General features: G+C 46.2%; 1 protein-coding gene and 1 pseudogene across 5 annotated transcripts; both read left to right on the forward strand.

Annotated features, from left to right (window-relative positions):
• Positions 1 to 13,045: 13,045 nt before the first annotated feature.
• Positions 13,046 to 18,503, forward strand: LOC125526029 (bidirectional sugar transporter SWEET6b-like). 5 transcript variants are annotated; one of them, XM_048691056.1, is made up of 9 exons: positions 13,046 to 13,304; positions 13,394 to 13,566; positions 13,882 to 13,967; positions 16,145 to 16,206; positions 16,301 to 16,787; positions 16,889 to 17,105; positions 17,233 to 17,394; positions 17,884 to 18,003; positions 18,118 to 18,503. In XM_048691056.1, the coding sequence occupies exons 5-9, from the start codon at positions 16,708 to 16,710 to the stop codon at positions 18,277 to 18,279; spliced, it is 741 nt and encodes a 246-aa protein (XP_048547013.1). In that variant the 5' UTR covers positions 13,046 to 13,304; positions 13,394 to 13,566; positions 13,882 to 13,967; positions 16,145 to 16,206; positions 16,301 to 16,707; the 3' UTR covers positions 18,280 to 18,503. The 5 variants fall into 5 exon arrangements, with proteins under 5 accessions (XP_048547013.1, XP_048547010.1, XP_048547012.1 ...); XM_048691053.1 differs by having other exon boundaries at positions 13,882 to 16,206; XM_048691055.1 differs by having other exon boundaries at positions 14,063 to 16,787.
• On the forward strand, positions 13,053 to 13,492 carry LOC125518502 (annotated as a pseudogene).
• Positions 18,504 to 18,762: the final 259 nt, after the last annotated feature.

The raw sequence follows: 18,762 nt of genomic DNA on the forward strand, positions 1-18,762 counted from the left end.
GAATTAAGGGGGAGAAGATGGAATTGGAGTTGCATGTTGCCGATGTCGTCGATGATCACAAGATCAAGATGGAGAAAATGCGCTTGAAGATTAGAAAGACTAGAAAATATGCCATCGATAGTGAGGCTTGGTATCATTATGCTATTGGATCCATTGTTACCTTAGTTGCAATCTTGATCGTATTTGTTGTTGCATTTAAATGCTTTAGCTAGAGAGTTATTTGTTTGTTGCATTTAAGTGTTGTATGAACTTTATGTATGAACTTGTATTAATTGTATGAACTTGTATTAATTTGGTCTATTCGGTGTTGTGTAATGAAGATGAGCCGGCAATGGATGTACGATGACCGATGCTCTCCCCAGTTCGTTGAGGGCGTGCATACTTTTCTGCTTGCGGCTGAGGCAAACAAGCGGGCGGATGGTTTTATGCCTTGTCCATGTGCTCGCTGTAAGAATGGTCACAATTACTCTACGTCAAGAACCATTCACGTCTACCTGTTTAAGTCCGGTTTCATGCCCCATTATAATGTTTGGACCAAGCACGGAGAAAGAGGGGTTATGATGGAATACAATGAAGAAGAAGAGGACGACGACAGCTATCCTGGCCATGGGTTCCCTGAATACGATGATACAACAATGGGGGAAGAAGCTGAGCCGGTAATGCGGGAAGAAGCTGAGCCGGCAATGCGGGAAGAAGCTGAGCCGGCAATGCGGGAAGAAGCTGAAGAAGAGGCATCAGATGAGCCCGTTGATGATCTAGGTCGGGCCATTGCCGATGCAAAGAGAAACTGCGCAAATGATTTGGAGAAGAAGAAGTTGCAGCGCATGTTAGAGGATCACAAAAAATTGTTGTACCCGAATTGCGTAGGTGACAAGAAAAAGCTGGGCACCACACTGGAATTGCTGCAATGGAAGTCAGAGAATGGTGTATCTGACAAGGGATTTGGAAAGTTGCTGGTAATGATAAAGGATATGCTTCCAAAGGACAACGAATTGCCCGAGAGTACGTACGAAGCAAAGAAGGCTGTCTGCCCTCTAGGGTTAGAGGTGCAGAAGACACATGCGTGCCCTAATGATTGCATCCTCTACCGCGGTGAGTACGAGGATTTGAACGCTTGCCCGGTATGTGGTGCATTGCGCTATTAGATCTGCCGCGATGACCCTGGTGATGTCGAGGGCCGGCGCCCCAGGAAGAAGATTCCTGCCAAGGTGATGTGGTATGCTCCTATAATACCACGGTTGAAACGTTTGTTCCAAAACAAAGAGCATGCCAAGGCGATGCGATGGCACAGAGAAGACCGTAAGAAAGACGGAAAGTTGAGAGTACCTGCTGACGGGTCGCAGTGGAGAAAAATCGAAAGAAAGTACGGGAAGGAGTTTGCAGATGACGCAAGGAGCGTATGGTTTGGTCTAAGCGCAGATGGCATTAATCCTTTTGGGGAGCAGAGCAGCAACCATAGCACCTGGCCTGTGACTCTATGTTTGTATAACCTTCCTCCTTGGTTGTGCATGAAGCGGAAGTTCATTATGATGCCAGTGCTCATCCAAGGCCCTAAGCAACCCGGCAACGACATTGATGTGTACCTAAGGCCATTAGTTGAAGAACTCTTACAACTGTGGAATGGAATAGGTGTACGTGCGTGGGATGAGCACATGGGGGAAGAATTTGACCTAAAGGCGTTGCTGTTCATGACCATCAATGATTGGCCTGCTCTCAGTAACCTTTCAGGATAGACAAACAAGGGATACCGCGCATGCACGCACTGTTTGGACGGTACTGACAGTATATATTTGGCTAATAAGAATGTGTACCTGGGACATCGTCGATTTCTTCCGAGCAGGCATCCCGTAAGAAAGAAAGGAAAGCATTTCAAAGGTGAGGCGGATCACCGGACAAAGCCTCGCCACCGTACTGGTGCTGATGTACATGATATGGTCAAGGATTTGAAGGTGGTCTTTGGAAAGGGTCCTGGTGGACAACCTGTTCCGAATGACGCTGACGGACGCGCACCCATGTGGAAGAAGAAATCTATATTTTGGGACCTGCCCTATTGGAAAGACCTCGAGGTCCGCTCCGCAATCGACGTGATGCACGTGACGAAGAATCTTTGTGTGATCCTGCTTGGCTTCTTGGGCGTGTATGGGAAGACAAAAGATACACCTGAGGCACGGGAGGACCAGCAACGTATGCACGGAAAAGACGGCATACATCAGGGTCATGCAAGCTACGCTCTTACCAAAGAAGAGAAGGAAATCTTCTTTGAATGCCTGCTCAGTATTAAGGTACCGTCTGGCTTCTCGTCGAATATAAAGGGAATAATAAACATGGCAGAGAAAAGTTCCAGAACCTAAAGTATCATGACTGCCACGTGATTATCACGCAACTGCTTCCGGTTGCATTGAGGGGGCTTCTACCGGAAAATGTTCGATTAGCCATTGTGAAGCTATGTGCATTTCTCAATGTAATCTCTCAGAAGGTAATCGATCCAGAAATCATACCAAGGTTACAGAATGATTTGGTGCAATGTCTTGTCAGTTTCGAGTTGGTGTTCCCACCATCCTTCTTCAACATCATGACGCATGTCCTAGTTCACCTATGCGAAGAGATAAACGTTTTGGGTCCTGTATTTCTACACAATATGTTCCCCTTTGAGAGGTTCATGGGAGTCTTAAAGAAATATGTTCACAACCGTGCTAGGCCAGAAGGAAGCATCTCCAAGGGCCGTCAAAATGAGGAGGTCATTGAGTTTTGTATTGACTTTATTCCTGACCTTAAGCCGATTGGTGTTCCTGAATCGCGGCATAAGGGCAGACTGGATGGAAAAGGCACGCTAGGAGGGGAACAAATAATATGTATGGACGGACATTCTCTCACTGAAGCACACTACACAGTTCTACAGAATTCCGCCTTGGTGGCTCCGTATATGGATGAACACAAGAATTTGCTTCGCTCCAAACACCCGGAGCGGTCTGATGACTGGATTACACGTGAACAAACCAGGAGTTTCGCCAGCTGGTTGCAAGCACGTACCATGCATGACACCTCTATTGAAGATGACCTGTACTTGCTGTCCCAGTTACCATCTTCAAATATAATGACTTCCAAAGGGTACGAGATAAATGGTAATACATTTTACACGATCGCCCAAGATAAGAAGAGCACCAACCAAAAGAGTGGTGTCCGCTTTGATGCAGAAACCAAGACGGGAAAGGAAACATATTATGGTTATATACAGGACATATGGGAACTTGACTATCGACGTGGTTTGAAGGTCCCTTTGTTTCGGTGCAAATGGGTCAATATGACACGAGGCGGGGTAACGGAAGACCCGCAGTACGGAATGATAACAGTGGATCTCAACAATCTTGCGTATGCAGACGAACCATTCGTCCTAGCCAATGATGTGGCATAGGTTTTCTATGTGAAGGACATGTCTACCAAGCCAAGAAAAAGAAAAGATAAGGAAGCGAATGCATCGTACGATGAGTCAAAGCGGCACATAGTTCTTTCTGGGAAGAGAAACATCGTGGGAGTGGATGACAAGACAGACAAGTCAGAAGATTATGAAAAGTTTGATGAAATTGCTCCATTCACAGTGAATATTGACCCGAGCATCCCGTTAAATGATGAAGATTTTCCATGGCTACGACGCAAAGGGACACACGTGAAGAAAAAGTTTCACACCCAAAGATCTGGGATGTGATCGGCTTAACTATCATCACTTTCTTCTGTGTTTCACACCCAGGAGGAAATCTCTGTAATAGTTAGGGTAGCTAGTTATGTGTTTTGGCATTTGAAACGCGAAGAAATTTTATGTGCAAGCAAATTCTTTCATGCATTTATTGATTTTTTCAGCTAAATGACCCTGAAATTGAAAATCATTTCAAATGAACTCAGAAAAGGATGAAAGTTGGCATGGTATCATAATTTCACCCACATAGCATGTGCAAAAAAGTAGAGAGGGTTACCGCAAAAACTGGATGCACTTCGTGTACAAAATGGACAATCTGTTTCGATGTATCAGGGTTTCGGACGAAAACTCATCCGTTACAAAGGCATTTCATTTTTAAATAACTTAAGCATTACCAAATTGAATATAATGATAAAACACACTAATATTAAACATAAGAAAAAAGAATCACTGGAAAATGTATTTTTAAAGTTAAGTTATTCACAAACTAGTGATTCACACAAATTTCAAATAATTCAAAATTTAAACTATTCAAATTTAAAAACTACCGGCACTAACTGAAAGTTTCTAAAAACTATCAAAAATATTCACAAAGAAACTCTAAATACAGCAAAAAACAACTAAAAATAAATAAAACAAAATAAATAAAGCAGAAAAGAAAAAACTAAATGAAAAAAACCCACCTACCGGGCCACAGCGGCCTGCATACGACTAGAAACCCAACCTGTTGTTGGGCCAGGATGCAGGCCCGCAAGCCCAATAGGCCCCACAGGGCAGAGTAGCAGAGGTAGGCCCAGAAGGCCTGCTTTAGAGAGGAGCTCGAGACAGCAGCGGCGGCGGGGCTTATAAGCAGGTGTGAGCGCCCTTCGGCTAGCGAGGTGGGACTAAACTTCTGCACCCCTCGCCTGGCAGCGCACCCCCTTTAGTACCGGGTCGTGGCACCAACCGGTACTAAAGGGGGGGCCTTTAGTACCGGTTGGAGCCAGGAACCGGTACTAAAGGGGGGTGCTTCCCCCCGCTTGGCCTGGCCAAAACAGGCCTTTAGTACCGGTTGGTGGCTCCAACCGGTACTAAAGGTGTCCCCTATATAAGAAACACTTCGAAAATTTTCAGTTTCTCATCTCCCACTTCTCTCTGCCGCCGCCCCGTCCCGCGTCGTCGCCGCCCCCGTCGCGCCGTCCCCGTCGACTCCGCGACGCCCCTGTCCTCGTCGCGTCGTCCCCGTCGACTCCGCGGCACCACCGTCGTCGTCCCGGTCGCCGATCCCCTCGCTTCGCCGTCGCCGTCGCCTTTGGATCGACCTCGCCCTCACCGTCGCCGTCGTTGTCGCCTCGACCTTGCCCGCGCGCGCTGTGAGCCCCTACCCCGGCCCCTCTCCTCCCTCCAATCGATCGTAGCGCACACCGGCGCCGGCGCCGGCGCCGACCGTAGCGCACACACACGCGCGCGCACACACACACACTACATGCACACACACACACACACTACACACACACTAGACGCGCACACACACACAATTTTTCTGTTTTTAGCTTTTAGTTTTTTCTGTTTTTCTGTTTTTCATACAAAGTTTTAGATGAATTAATTAATTAGATTAGATTAATGTCAAATAGTATGTAGAAATGTTAGTTATAATATATATAATGTCAAATGTTATAGAAATGTTAGTTATGTAGAAATGTTAGAAATTTTGGAAATGTTAGTTTTAGCTAGCTAGATGAATTAGATTAATTTCAAATTGTTAGACGATGATCGATGTTTTTTTAGTTTCTTATATTTTTAGTTATAAAATTTAGAATTTGCATATATGAAATCATCACAATCCATCATTTAAAAAAATGTTACTTTACTTTTGCGGCATATAGTATTTTGTTGTCGACGATGCCCGGCCCGCATCCTCGCCGTCGACACGTCCGCGACGACGTCCTGCTTCAGAGGACCCATGTCCGGGACTGGGCTCCGCCGGGCTGGCACTGGGAGGTGCTACCTTCAGGGGCGCAACGCTTGGTGAGGAACCCGGCCCCGGGTCCCGTCGTCGACCCTCATCTCCTTTGGTGGCATTCGCGTGGGCCACTTTCGGTGCGGAGGGAGCCGGCCCCGCCGGAGGTGGTACGTCGCCGTGTCAGGGAGGAGGATGAGCACGTCCATCGCTACGTGGCTGCTATGGACATCAGGTTCTCCAATACCTGGCAGGTTCTTTGGGGAGATCACCCGAGCTATGATCCAGTGATGGTTCCTTCTCTTTGGGTGTCCACCGCCCACACCTCAGGAACCGCGAGTGGCCTAGATTACTCTGTAGTATTCGATCTTTATTAGCTTGCTAGCTAGCTAGCTAGTGATGTATTCAATATTATATCTATTATTCGAGATGATGTATTCGAGATTATATCTATTATTCGAGACGATGTATTCGAGATTATATCTATTATTCGAGATTATACTAAATTGTTTTATATTTCTTTTGGCATAGTTAAATAAAAGCTATGGCGGACAATACCGACAAAGAGAGAGAACAGACCATGTTGGATATCATACGCGGGCCAGATGATGATCAGAATGAAGAAGATTTTGACGGCTCCGAATTTCTAAACAACACCGGAGAGGGTGATATGATATTCGATCGCGACGACCGAGAAGATGAAGTCATGAACTACGACGAAGAACATGTTGATCCTGAAACAACAAACACCGGCGAGGTATATATATTTATATAAGCAGGAATCTGGTGATCATCGCATGTTTTAAATGAGTTGAAGATATATTAACGAATCGATCTTTCTTCTTTCAGCCATCCGGATCGAGCAAATCTTCAGGCAAAAGGACGAAACGAGGCCCGAACAAAAAGTTGAAGGAGGGCGTAAAGTACAATATCGAGGCATTCAAACCGAATGGCGAACCATTAGCGCCTAAGAAGATTGCGGACAAGTTCGTTCGTCAGTGCGGAGTTCTTGTGAAGGACCAACTCCCGATCTCCCTTCAAGAATGGAGAAAGCCAGCAAATCCACGTCCAGATGTTACTTTTGTCGACGAGAATCAAAAAAATCTGCTTTGGGATACTCTCATGGAACATTTCACCCTACCAGATAATTTCACAAAAGCAGACGTGCGGAAAGTCAAGGACGCTGCTTTTAGGAAGATGGCGGTTGCATTCAAGAACCACAAGAGAATGATGTGGGAGAAGTACGTCAAGGGAGGAAGGAAGACTCCAGTATTCGAGGGGATACTAGAGAATCAAAGTGCTCATTGGGACGATTTCGTGAAATTCAAGGATTCAGAATTAGCTAAGGAACGGTCGAGAATAAATAAGAAGAATGCCGAAAAAAAGGATAAGTTCCATAAGCTGGGGCCAGGTGGCTACGCGGTGGCAATGCCTAAGTGGGATAAGTCTGAGAAAGAGATGGAGGATGCAGGTGTCACTCCGGTTACTAAGAGCTGGCCCCCCAGGTGCAGGACTTGGTTCTATGCGCATGGGGGGGAGTTGGACCCGAAGACAGGCAATGTTTCGACGAAGGCATGTCTGAACGGAGCCGACGATGCGCTACTTGTTGCAATAGAAGAGGCTCGATCGGGGGTGTTCTAGCCCAACAGAGAGAACGAAGAGCTTACGCGTGCCCTGGGAAATCCTGAACACCCGGGAAGAACATGAGGCAAGGGCGCTATTCCATGGTATGAGGGGTTTTCGGACTGGAACGCCGACTACAGAACCCGTGCGAGAAAGAAGATTGCGGAGGAGAAGAAGAGGAAGATGGAGGAGGAGCAAAGGAAGCTCGACTATGAACGCCTTCAAGGCCTAGAAGCAAGTCAAGCGGAATTGCCAGCTAAATTCCAGCGGCAGCAGGAGCAGATCGACTCACTTAGCCAGCAAAGGGGGTCTCAGCAGCTGCAGCAGCTAGCGGATGATCCAGCATTGGATACCACCACCCCATCCATGCCGAGAAGCAGCGTGGGTTCCGCCCCGGGCGATGCAGTAGTGCTGGATAGATACCCCGTGGATGACATCACGGAGAACACTAACTACGAGCTACACTTCAAAATGAAGAACATATCCATGAAGGTGGCGGACGCCGTTGCTTTTTCAAATTCCCCCGAGGCAACCTCCGTTGCAACCCGATTCCAGCGGGCTATACTCGTGTCTTGGTTGATGAGGTGGTGGACCAATATTCGGGGCTAGAGCTTGGCATTCCTGGAGGTGATGAGGAGCACACACTCGGAGATGCCAAACATCGTATCATCCTATGGAGAAAGGATTGCATCATTTTTCGAAGGCCACCGACACCGCGTCACCCGACTCCTCGTCGAAGTCCGCAACCGAGTCAGCAGACTCCCGCTCCTCCAAGTCCACCAACGCATGAGGCCACTCCTCCTCCTCCAAGTCCGACAAAGTGTCAAGCCACTCCTCCTCCAAGTCCGACACAACGTCAGACGTCCACTCCTCCTCCAAGTCCGGCACAACCTCAGGCCACTCCTCCTCCAAGTCCGGCACAGCTTCAGGCCACTCCTCCTCGTCCAACTCAGCCCCGTCAGCCGTCTCCGCCGCCTCAGCAATCGCAGAAGAGACACCCTAGTGCGTAGCGGTACCAGTCAAGGTCATAGTACAGGAAGTACAGGCGGAGGCAAGCGATATAAATATGGTCCAAACCTCACTACTCCTCTTCCTGTGAGGGCTTACGACAGGACCGAGGAGCAAACCAATGCCATAGTGCGGGCAGAAGTCGACGCCCATTTTGGACCGAAACCGCCACCACCGCCAAGGGAGAAAGTGCCTGTGGAAGTAGTTGACCACTTCATTCGTATGGCTCAACCACCAGCTCCTAAGCCTGTTGACACAGACTATGAGCGCCACATCAGGAAGTTACATCGACAACGTCTACAGAAGGAGGCGAGCTCGAGCTCGAGCAAACAACAAGCAGCTGTCGAAAAATGCGGGAAAACCATTGCCCAGCTGGGAGAACAGGCGGCGCAATCGACCCCCCCGCTTGTTGTGCCGCCAACAACACGTGACAGTACGCGCGCCCAATATTATTGTGGCCAAACAGTTTACGTTCCCGAGGTGGGCGATGTGGTAATAACCCAGGAGCATATAATGCAGGCTGAAGAACTCAAGATCACTGTTGGACAACTCCTCGAGATCGAGGACATGCCTGTGATTACAGAGGAGGAAATAAAACGAAAATATGTTCGGGGCCAACCTTTGGTCGAGCCAGAAGATGTCAAGAAGCTCCCAACGAGAATGTATGAATTGCATCAATGGTACATGGACATTATCAAGAGATCCGATCGAGAGTCCCTCATGGTGTATGTCAAGAAGGATCATTACTACCATGAGAAAGCTGTGGCCGTTGAGTATTCTGAACTGTTTCAGTTATACAATCAAGACGCACTCGACAAATCTATCGTCAGTTGCTATTGTCTGTAAGTGATTTCTTTCTGTAATTTAAGTCTCAAGCTAGCTGTAGTAATCCTTTTGATCAATCATTACCTGTAATTATCCTCACTATATTCTTTTCTGTGGTATTATGCAGGATGAAGATGTATGAAATGAGAAAAGGTGGACGCTATGGCATTGGGTTCATTGACCCAAACACCGTTAATCAATACACATGGAAAATGAGCAAGTATTATGAAAAGCAGGTAGAGGACAGCATGCTAGAGTTCTTGAAGCGCCTCAAATACAATGAAGATATACTACTTCCTTACAACTTCGAGCGAGTCACACTTTCTTGTACTACAAATTCTCTGTTTTTGCCTACTAGCTAGCTACATGTTTTTGCTTACATATGCCCGCTTAATTAAGACATGCAAACGTGTGTGCATGCAGATTTCACTGGATCTTGTGTATCATTAAAGTTGACGCCGGAACAGTTGAAATACTGGACTCGCTACTCAAAGCAAATAGTGACTACAACATCTTGTATGGGATAGTCAACAGGTAATTTCAATCATTATTAACTATATATCTCGGCCTATTTAGTTCGTCATTTCATGATATGAACTATCTAATAACCCCTTTATTCATTTTCTTTGTCGGCGGGCAAGGCTTGGGCAAGGTTCATTAGCGTCATGGAAGGCGAATGGAAACCACAGCTGAAATAGTTTCGATCCAAGGTAAGTAATTAAGTAGTACTAGCTAGCTAGCTAGCTGCCATCTCTTTAATTATCATGCTTGATTAATTATTATCTGATCAAATTAAATTTCATTCTCGTAATAAAGGCCCTGAAGCAGGCGCAGGGGACTAATCTGTGTGCATACTGCGTTTGCGAGAACATTCGCATGATGGCGTCCGAAAGGAGCAGATCTCAAAGACAGGAATGGGTACGCTTGTCAGAACACTATTCACAATTTTTACACCATTATCGATATCTAGTCACACAACTAATACACATGCATATTGATCTCCTTCTTAACAGTTCAAAGAGGTGCGGGACAAGCTCCTAGAAACGGAGCGCGTAGAAGCACTTCAAGAGGAAATAGCGGGATTTTTGCTCGACCAGGTCATAAATCCGAAGGGAGAATACTATTACCCGCTACCGCCCCCATCGAACAGGTCATGAACCACTTCCAATTGTCATCGTGCTCCGAAGGCACCAATTAGGCTAATGCCACTGGCTCTGAAGGCAACATGCATATGTAGGAGAAATTGTATATAGCTATACATGTGTGTATGTGTAAATTAATATGGTGGTTTGTGAGACATTGATGATATATATATGATTGGTTCTACTAGAAATTCTATTTATATATATATATATATGCATAACGTGTACAATGTGTAGTACCGTAAAATACAAGCAAACGAAAAAGAATTAAAATGGAAAACACAAAATTAAATGAAAAAGAAATCATAAAACCAAAAATCCCCCAAACATTTTAGTACCGGTTGTTACCAACCGGTACTAAAGGGCTCCCGGCCCCCGGAGCTGGCTCATGCCACGTGGTTGCCCTTTAGCACCGGTTCATGCTGAACCGGTACTAAATGGGGGGGGGGGCTTTTAGTGCCGAAATGTTAGTGCCGATTCCGAAACCGGCACTAAAGGGCCTTACGAACCGGTGCTATTGCCTGGTTCTGCACTAGTGTGACAACATCTTGTACATCAAACACACACAGCTCAACCATATATATATATATATATACCACATATGCCCGTGCGTTGCAACGGGGAAATTGATGTTTTGTGCAAGCATAATGTCTCACAGCCTATATATGATAAAAAATATATATTTAAAAACTTCATCGGTGTAGAAATCTAGTGATATACTTTTCATGACATATAACACATATTTAATTCCTTAAATCGATGACCTAGAAGTACACGAATGACTCATACACCGAGACGGAGGTAGTACCTCAAATCCTTCATGTAGAATTTATTAAGACCACAATATTTCTTTTAGTTATTCCACCGTTTTACCCATAACCCTTTCTTTAATTAGCCACATCCGTTTAAATATTCTATTTAGGCCCATAATCCTTCCTTTATTAGCTCATTCACTTAATTAGCTCGCCCTAAACATGATGACTGCCACTCGTATATTTAGAGTGAATTGGGATTAGTAAATAGAAATGCACATAGGTCCTGTGTTCAATTCCCACAATGTTGATTTATTTAGACCCAATTATTTTTCACGTTCTCTATGAAATCCCATAAAAGGCCCATCAACATACAAGTACCTGGCCCAGATCGCTTAACGTGTGTAAACCAAACAAAAAATACTAAACCGAACCAAGAATACCTATTCCCTTTAATAGTAGGTATAGATATAGATATTTCCACATCAAGGATTTTGTGACATCATACATCACTGCATCCTTACACAAGCATACTTGTAGGACAATAACCAACCTGCAGTCATACATGCAAGTTAGATATTGGAGTTCCCGATACATCTGAAATACAAACACACTAATTAGTCGAATTCTAGAATTACTAACCTTAGAGGCGGGAACAAAGCTTGTGATCAACATTGCGATAGACAACAGCAACCATAGGAGCAATGTTGCATAAAAGAATTTACAGCTTCAGAAATTGCCACTCAGAAGTGAGATTGACATATTTAGCAGAGAAAATCTCATTCATAAATAGAAATTTTGATTTAGAGATAGCTCCACCTCCTACTCCTATTCATCTGTAGCCGTCAACAACTCAAAGAAGATGAAGAAAAGATAGTAATCGGTACTAACTGAAGAACGTAGGATGGAACTGAACAAAATGACAGTATTGCGCATCTAGCACACAGAATTACAGAACTAAACATTTGTTTCTAGCACAAAAAAACATAATTCTTTAAACATAAGATAATTGCCTAATTTTCTATGGAACTTGTGCTTTGGTTCTTGATCCTTTCTTCGCATTATATAAGTCTAAAATTATGTAATACAATGCTATGAAGTAAAATATACCCGTTTCATCCTTCTCAGTTATGCTTTATTATTCATCATCCAGTGACAATTACTTTTCTCCAAAGCAAGAGCTTGTATTATTTTTACCATGAATACAATATGCCTTCTAATATAGGAGGTCATCACTAATCATCCCATTCAGGTATAGCAAACATAAATCGCTCTACTCACTAAAGAAGAGCAGAGAAGAAAATAGATCACTAAAAAATACAGAGGTATAACTTCAGAAATCCAACGACTGACAACTCCGGAGATATGTTGGTAAAATAACTCTTGATATGCTGGTAAAATAACTTTTTCATTGAGATATGTAGGCCCATAAATCATACTTCCTCCATTTTTATATACAAGGCCACAAACTCAAATTACAGGTATCAATGTAAATTTTAATGCTTGCTTTACAAGTCAGCTTTTCTTTTCGTTTACTGTGATTATTAATACACCAAAATAGATGCAAGGAAACTGAGTAGGAGAAGTAGTTGATTGTCATTATGACTGCATGCATGCAAGTATTAAACATGTTGTTAGTACGAGAAAATATCATTAATTTTGCCTCGATTACTGTTGGTGGCCTCGATTACCGTCCGGAAATATTTATCAGATAAATGGATGTATCTAGACGTATTTTAGTTCTAGATACATCCATTTTTATCTATTTTTCTGACAAGTATTTTCGGACGGAGAGAGTATATTTTTAGGTATAGATATGTCCACGAACCCACGTTTTGTCGTAACCGCATTTTGCCGTCCAACTTTCTTGGGCCGGGTTATCTAAAAAATATACTTTCTTGGGCTGGATCTAGTCGGAGAAGCCCGGCCGTATATCTGTGTAGAGACGTCCCCCTCAAAAAAAATCTGAGTAGAGACGACTGCAGAGCCGTATAGGGGAGCAGTACACGCGGAGCTACCGAGAGCAAGAAGCCGACAGCAAGTGAGCTGAGCGCAGGGGGACGGACGCGACGATGCTGGTGGTGGTGACCGCGAGCCCCGGCGGGCCGGAGGCGCTGCAGGTGCGTGAGGTCGAGGACCTCCCGACGCCGGGGGAGGGCGAGGTGCTTGTCGTTGTCGGGGTGGCCGCCGCCGGCGTCAATCGCGGCGACACGGTCCAGTGGCAGGGCCGGTACCCGCCGCCGGCCGGCGCCTCGCCTTACCCGGGGCTCGAGTGCTCCGGCACCATAGTCGCTCTCGGGGCCGCGCTGGGCCGTCGGTACCAGGTGCCCAGCCTACCCCCATGGTGAATTTGGTGATGGCTGCTGCTGCTCTGAACCTCACTTTTTTTTTTGCATATGTTGTTGCGTTGCAGGTGTGCGCGCTGCCTGCTTACCGGCGGGGGGTATGCAGAGAAGGTGGTGGTTCCGGCAGGGCAGCTGCTCCCGGTGATGGAGGGGGTGTCGCTGACTGACAGCCGCCAGCTTGCCCGAGGTGGCCTGCCACCATTTTCATGCCACTCACCTCTCCCTCGGTGAATCCTTCCTTGTAAGAAAATCTCTGTTGCTAATTTGTTCTGCATGTGATGATTGCAAACGGCTAGCAATTCACCCCTCTTGCTTCTTCCTTGGAGTGGGACTGACTGGCTGTAAATCTCTTACACTGAGCACCTGAGCTGGAATGTCAGATATCTTTTGTTAGAACAACATGCCTCGACTAACTGAGAAATAGCCAAGTAAAGAGGAATTGTGCTTACTCAAATGGAATGCAAACTACGTTACCACAGTTACTCATATGCAAAACGTCCTGGACTCCTGGCTGTATTTATTATTCCTGATGATTGGGTATCTCCAATGTATGCAGATCCATGGTGGATCAAGTGGAATCGGTACATTCGCTATACAGAATTCAAAGCACTTTGCAAATGTACACATGAGACATTATTCTTTGTAAGTAACAGTAGCAGCAAAATTTTGCTAGTTCTAAATTTCAAGGTTGCAAGTGTACACATTCAAATACACCGATTCATGTGTTAACGTTGCAGAGACAACATCTCTACTGCTCTAGGAGGCACTTTTGAGTGTCTGCATCAACCTTTAGGAATTGCAGCTGGGCTGCAGAAGAGCTAAATAACAAACCACCAACTCCATATATCTACTGTGAAGATAAGTATAATAAACACAGACAATTTTTGACATTTTACATTCATACATCAACACAAATTGATGTATACTATCGCTGTTAAGTAGCCATGGCCATCATACAAAACTACGATGCATAAAAAATTGAGGTTCGTCATTTATATTCCATGATATGAGAATAAGAAGACCAATTTACACAAAAGTTCACTGCTAAGTTTCATTTTGATCCAAACAGTGTGCCAATTCGCATGGACCAAGCTTATATGTGGTACTTCCAACCCACAAACTAAACAGATTTCTTAGTTCAGATCATACTTTTATGTAGGAAAAGGCTAGCGCGGCCCTTAAGAACCCTAACCAATGCTGCTTTGTTTTTACAACTTTCATTGTTTCTAACATCCAAATCAAACTGTTGTTACACACATGTTTGCTGTATAGATGCACTCAAAAAATCCTACATTTACTTTCTCGGAGAATTGCATTTTTCTGGTTGTAAAAATAGGATGAGCAGCAACTTTCTTGTCAACATGATGGCCTCCTGAAAATAATTGAGACCAGTCCATCACTTATTTATGAACTACTACTTTTACTATCGATGATAAGTGAGCTAATTTTTCCTTAGAGATCGCCTTCCCATTGGCACTAACTTGTATAGATGCATGTGGCCATTTTATTGATTATTCTCGAGGACCTTACAAAGTATAACAACAATATGTCTGAATCCGCCATCTTGGCAACATCTGCCGCTACTCCTATCCATATGATGATGGGGTGCAAGCTAGGCCACATACCCAAACCTCTCACCTAAGCCTAACATCTAAAGTCGGAGGCCTCGACCGAGCCACCTACCGGGTCCGGGGCACAAACCGGTCCGGCGCACTCACATGTGTTGTTGCCATCTTCCACTGGTCCATCTTCAGAGCAGATTGAGGTGTCAACCTTGGCAGGTCCTCCGCCATCGACATCACCATGATGCCAAACGATGACCTCCACCTACGCGAGTCCAACTCCAAGCAGCGGACGTAGATCCATGCTAGGATAGGGCCGCACCACCGCCGTCGCCCACCACCCACAAGCACCACCCAACCCCAAGGTTCCCAGAGCGGCGCCTACAAGAAGGGAACGGCGCCGTGAGCGCCGCCGCCGCCCAACAAAGTTAGGGCTTTCGCCCGGGAGACCTAGGGGAAGGAGAAGTGAGGAGATCAGTCCATACCGATGCCTCCAAGGAGGGGAACGACGCCCTCAGGCGTCGCCGTCGGCGCGGCTTGCCAGGGATTTTGCCCGAACTAGATCCCTGCCACCAGCAGCGCCTCCTGTACAGAACCGGCGACCAAAGGAAGCGCGGCCCAACCAGGCTGGCCCGCACGTCGAACAGGAGAGGAGGGGAGGCGCCAGATCGCGCGCACCGGCCACCGCATAAGCCGCCGACCGCCGCCAACGACCACCGGGATCCTGCCGCCCGTGCGGCCAGGACGCCAGATCCACCGCCCGCACGGCTTCTCGCCGGAGCCTACCGTGCCTCGCCAAAGGAGCCGCCGCTCCAGATCCGGGACTCCCCACGCATAGGCAGAGCAGCCGGGGCCCTGCCGCCACCATCCTTGGCGCCCCGGGCTTGCCCGACGGCTGCCTCAGGTGGCGGCGAGGAAGGGAGGGGGAGGTGAGCCCGATGGTGCGGCTAGGATTCGCCCCCCCTTGTCCCAATGCACTCGTAATGCATATATAGTCCCTCCTAATCATTTTGTGTTTGTTTCTTGTCAAGATTCAGATCGAATTTTCGACATCAGACACGTATTTTGTTAATCAGATGCTGAAGGTGAGATCAGGACACAAAAAACATATGGGACTTAATAATTAGCAGTTTCATTTTGATATACTGTGCGAAAACACTTATTTTCCAGGAATCTAGCTTCATGTAAGCATGCAAAGTTGATTTTTTACATCCAATTTGACCAATTGCATAAAAAATCAATCCTCTCCACTTGAAGGTAGGTGATGCACACAGATTTCTTCTTAACTCGCAAGCACCGTGGGATGAAGACAGTACTCAGTGAGTGCTCAACCCATCTGTACATACGCTGCACTTTATGCCCCCGTGCCGCTGCCATGCTTATCTTGCCTCTAATTGATCTGTCTCACCACAGTGCCGTCTTGCTGTCCCTCCCCGGCTTGCCTCGATCTTGCATGAGAGGTTTATTTGCGTAGGACTGTCGGGGGATAATTGGATCGAGTAGGAGTTGTTACGTGGAAGAGGAGCTAGCTGGGCGATCCTTTGGCTAGGTGACGAGGAAGAAATTGAGACGGCCGGCTGTTGTATGGGAGCACGGCCAGAGATGGAGTTCGATAAGGTCTCCCAAATCAGAAGGTTTGGCCACCCTTAACAATATCCTCATCGGATATAACTTGGGGAAGGCCAAGGCGTACGCCCTACTATATAAGCTCGGCCACCCACGCCCCAAACAAATCACAACCAACCTTCCTCAAGTCGTTTGTTCCCCTGAGCAATCGAGTTGTGTTCCCGGCGGGCGATCGATCGATCTTGCTGAGCATCATGGTTTCCGCCAACGTGGCCCGCAACATCGTGGGCATCATTGGCAATGTCATCTCCTTCGGCCTCTTCCTCTCCCCTGTGTAAGCCCTCTCCTCCTCCTCCTCTCGGCAATGTATTCATGGATGGAAGGTGGTTGCTAGGGCATGAACCTGACGCTCATTTTCTGCTTGTGCGTCCGCAGGCCGACGTTCTGGCGTATCTACAAGGCCAAGGACGTGGAGGAGTTCAAGCCGGACCCCTACCTGGCGACGCTCATGAACTGCCTGCTCTGGTTCTTCTACGGGCTCCCTATCGTCCACCCCAACAGCACCCTCGTCCTCACCATCAACGGCATCGGCCTCGTCATCGAGGGCGCCTACATCATCATGTTCATCATCTACGCGGCCAAGAACACAAGGGTACGTACGTGCAACCCTCCTAATGCCCCCTCATCCGGCCTACTGTCTCTTTTCGGCGTTAGTTTCTGTACAGAAGATCCTCCTGCATGCCCCTAACCCATGCCATGTGCCTGTGTTGTGCGTGCAGTGGAAGATGCTCGGCGTGCTCGCCATCGAGGCGGCGTTCATGGCTGCCGTGGTGGCCGGTGTGCTCGTCGGCGCCCACACCCATGAGAAGCGCTCCATGATCGTAGGCATCCTCTGCGTCATCTTCGGCTCCATCATGTATGCCTCCCCGCTCACCATCATGGTACGTACACCACCCCAACTTATGGATCGTCGACCCGCGATCTTTGATAACTGCTTTAACTTGTTAGTTCAGGTGGCTAATTAATCTGCGTTGTGCACGTATGGTGTGGTAATGATGTGTTGTCTAGAAAAATACCTTCCTACAATTTATTTTTAAAGTTCAAGTAGATGCTTTTGGCAGATCTCAATTTGTTAAGTAACACACCTTGTTTGTTGTTGATTCTGCTTGAAAATCTGTGTCCGTCTAAAAGATGCACCCACCTTTTATGTTTTGACGTTCGTGCCAAAACCCTGTTCAAAAGAAGTTTGAATTGAGTTGTTCACCTCTCACGCACCCAAGTTCTTCTACACTATGCTACATCATATATTTTTAATCAAAAAAGCCTACGGTTTATTTCTATCTCAAAGGTAAACTTCCTTTACAGGGTGAATTACTAGCTCACTCAAAAAATTAAGATGAAAGTAGTAATATTGTACTGCTTATTTGCAGGGTAAAGTGATCAGGACCAAGAGTGTGGAGTACATGCCGTTCTTCCTGTCGCTGGTAAACTTCCTCAACGGTCTCTGCTGGATGGGCTATGCGCTCATCAAGTTTGACATCTACATCACGGTATGTACATAGACATTGGATAAAAAAAAAGTCACAAACCCATCCAGACTTACAATCAAGAATTCCTCAGCGTGGTTCGATCTAACTGTTATGTCCTCTTTAAATTCTGTGCAGATCCCCAATGCCCTCGGTACAATCTTTGGCCTCATCCAGCTGATCCTATACGGGTACTACTACAGATCGACCCCCAAGAAGGGCAAAAACGTTGAACTGCCCACCGTCCTCACCAAAAACGCCGTTACCAGTGGCGACGTCTCGGTCACCATTGAGAAATAAGCTTGGCGTCATTTTTAGCCCTAAAGATTTTTGAGTAGTTAATACCGGATGATACCAACAGGTCTGATGTTAATTAGTAGTACTTTTTGTTAGCTAGTATAGAGTCTGAGATTGCCTTTAATTTTGTGAACAATTGTCGTCTGTCCGAGACTACAGTGCAAATTGCAAGTGTATATATAAATACCAATGCAGCTGAGTTATCTCAGAGATATATTATGACACCACGTATGCCTGCCTGTTTTCAATCTGCTCTTACGTGATGATTCAATTGCTTTGTTAAATTATTTTATTCAATATCCCCGATGTGCTTGTATTATGTTTCGGGCAAGGTCCTCTTCTGTTTTCTGCACAAAAACACCCAAAGGGCATCTTATTGGTGATGCAACTTGAACCTGGTGTGAGCGAAAACGAACACAGACTTAACCTAATTACCAGTTCAGTTGGATAGCTCCTGCTCTTTTCCCGTGAGGCTGCCTTGTTACC

The sequence above is a fragment of the Triticum urartu genome, chromosome 7 (genome assembly GCF_003073215.2).
Source record: "Triticum urartu cultivar G1812 chromosome 7, Tu2.1, whole genome shotgun sequence".
Taxonomy (NCBI): domain Eukaryota; kingdom Viridiplantae; phylum Streptophyta; class Magnoliopsida; order Poales; family Poaceae; genus Triticum; species Triticum urartu.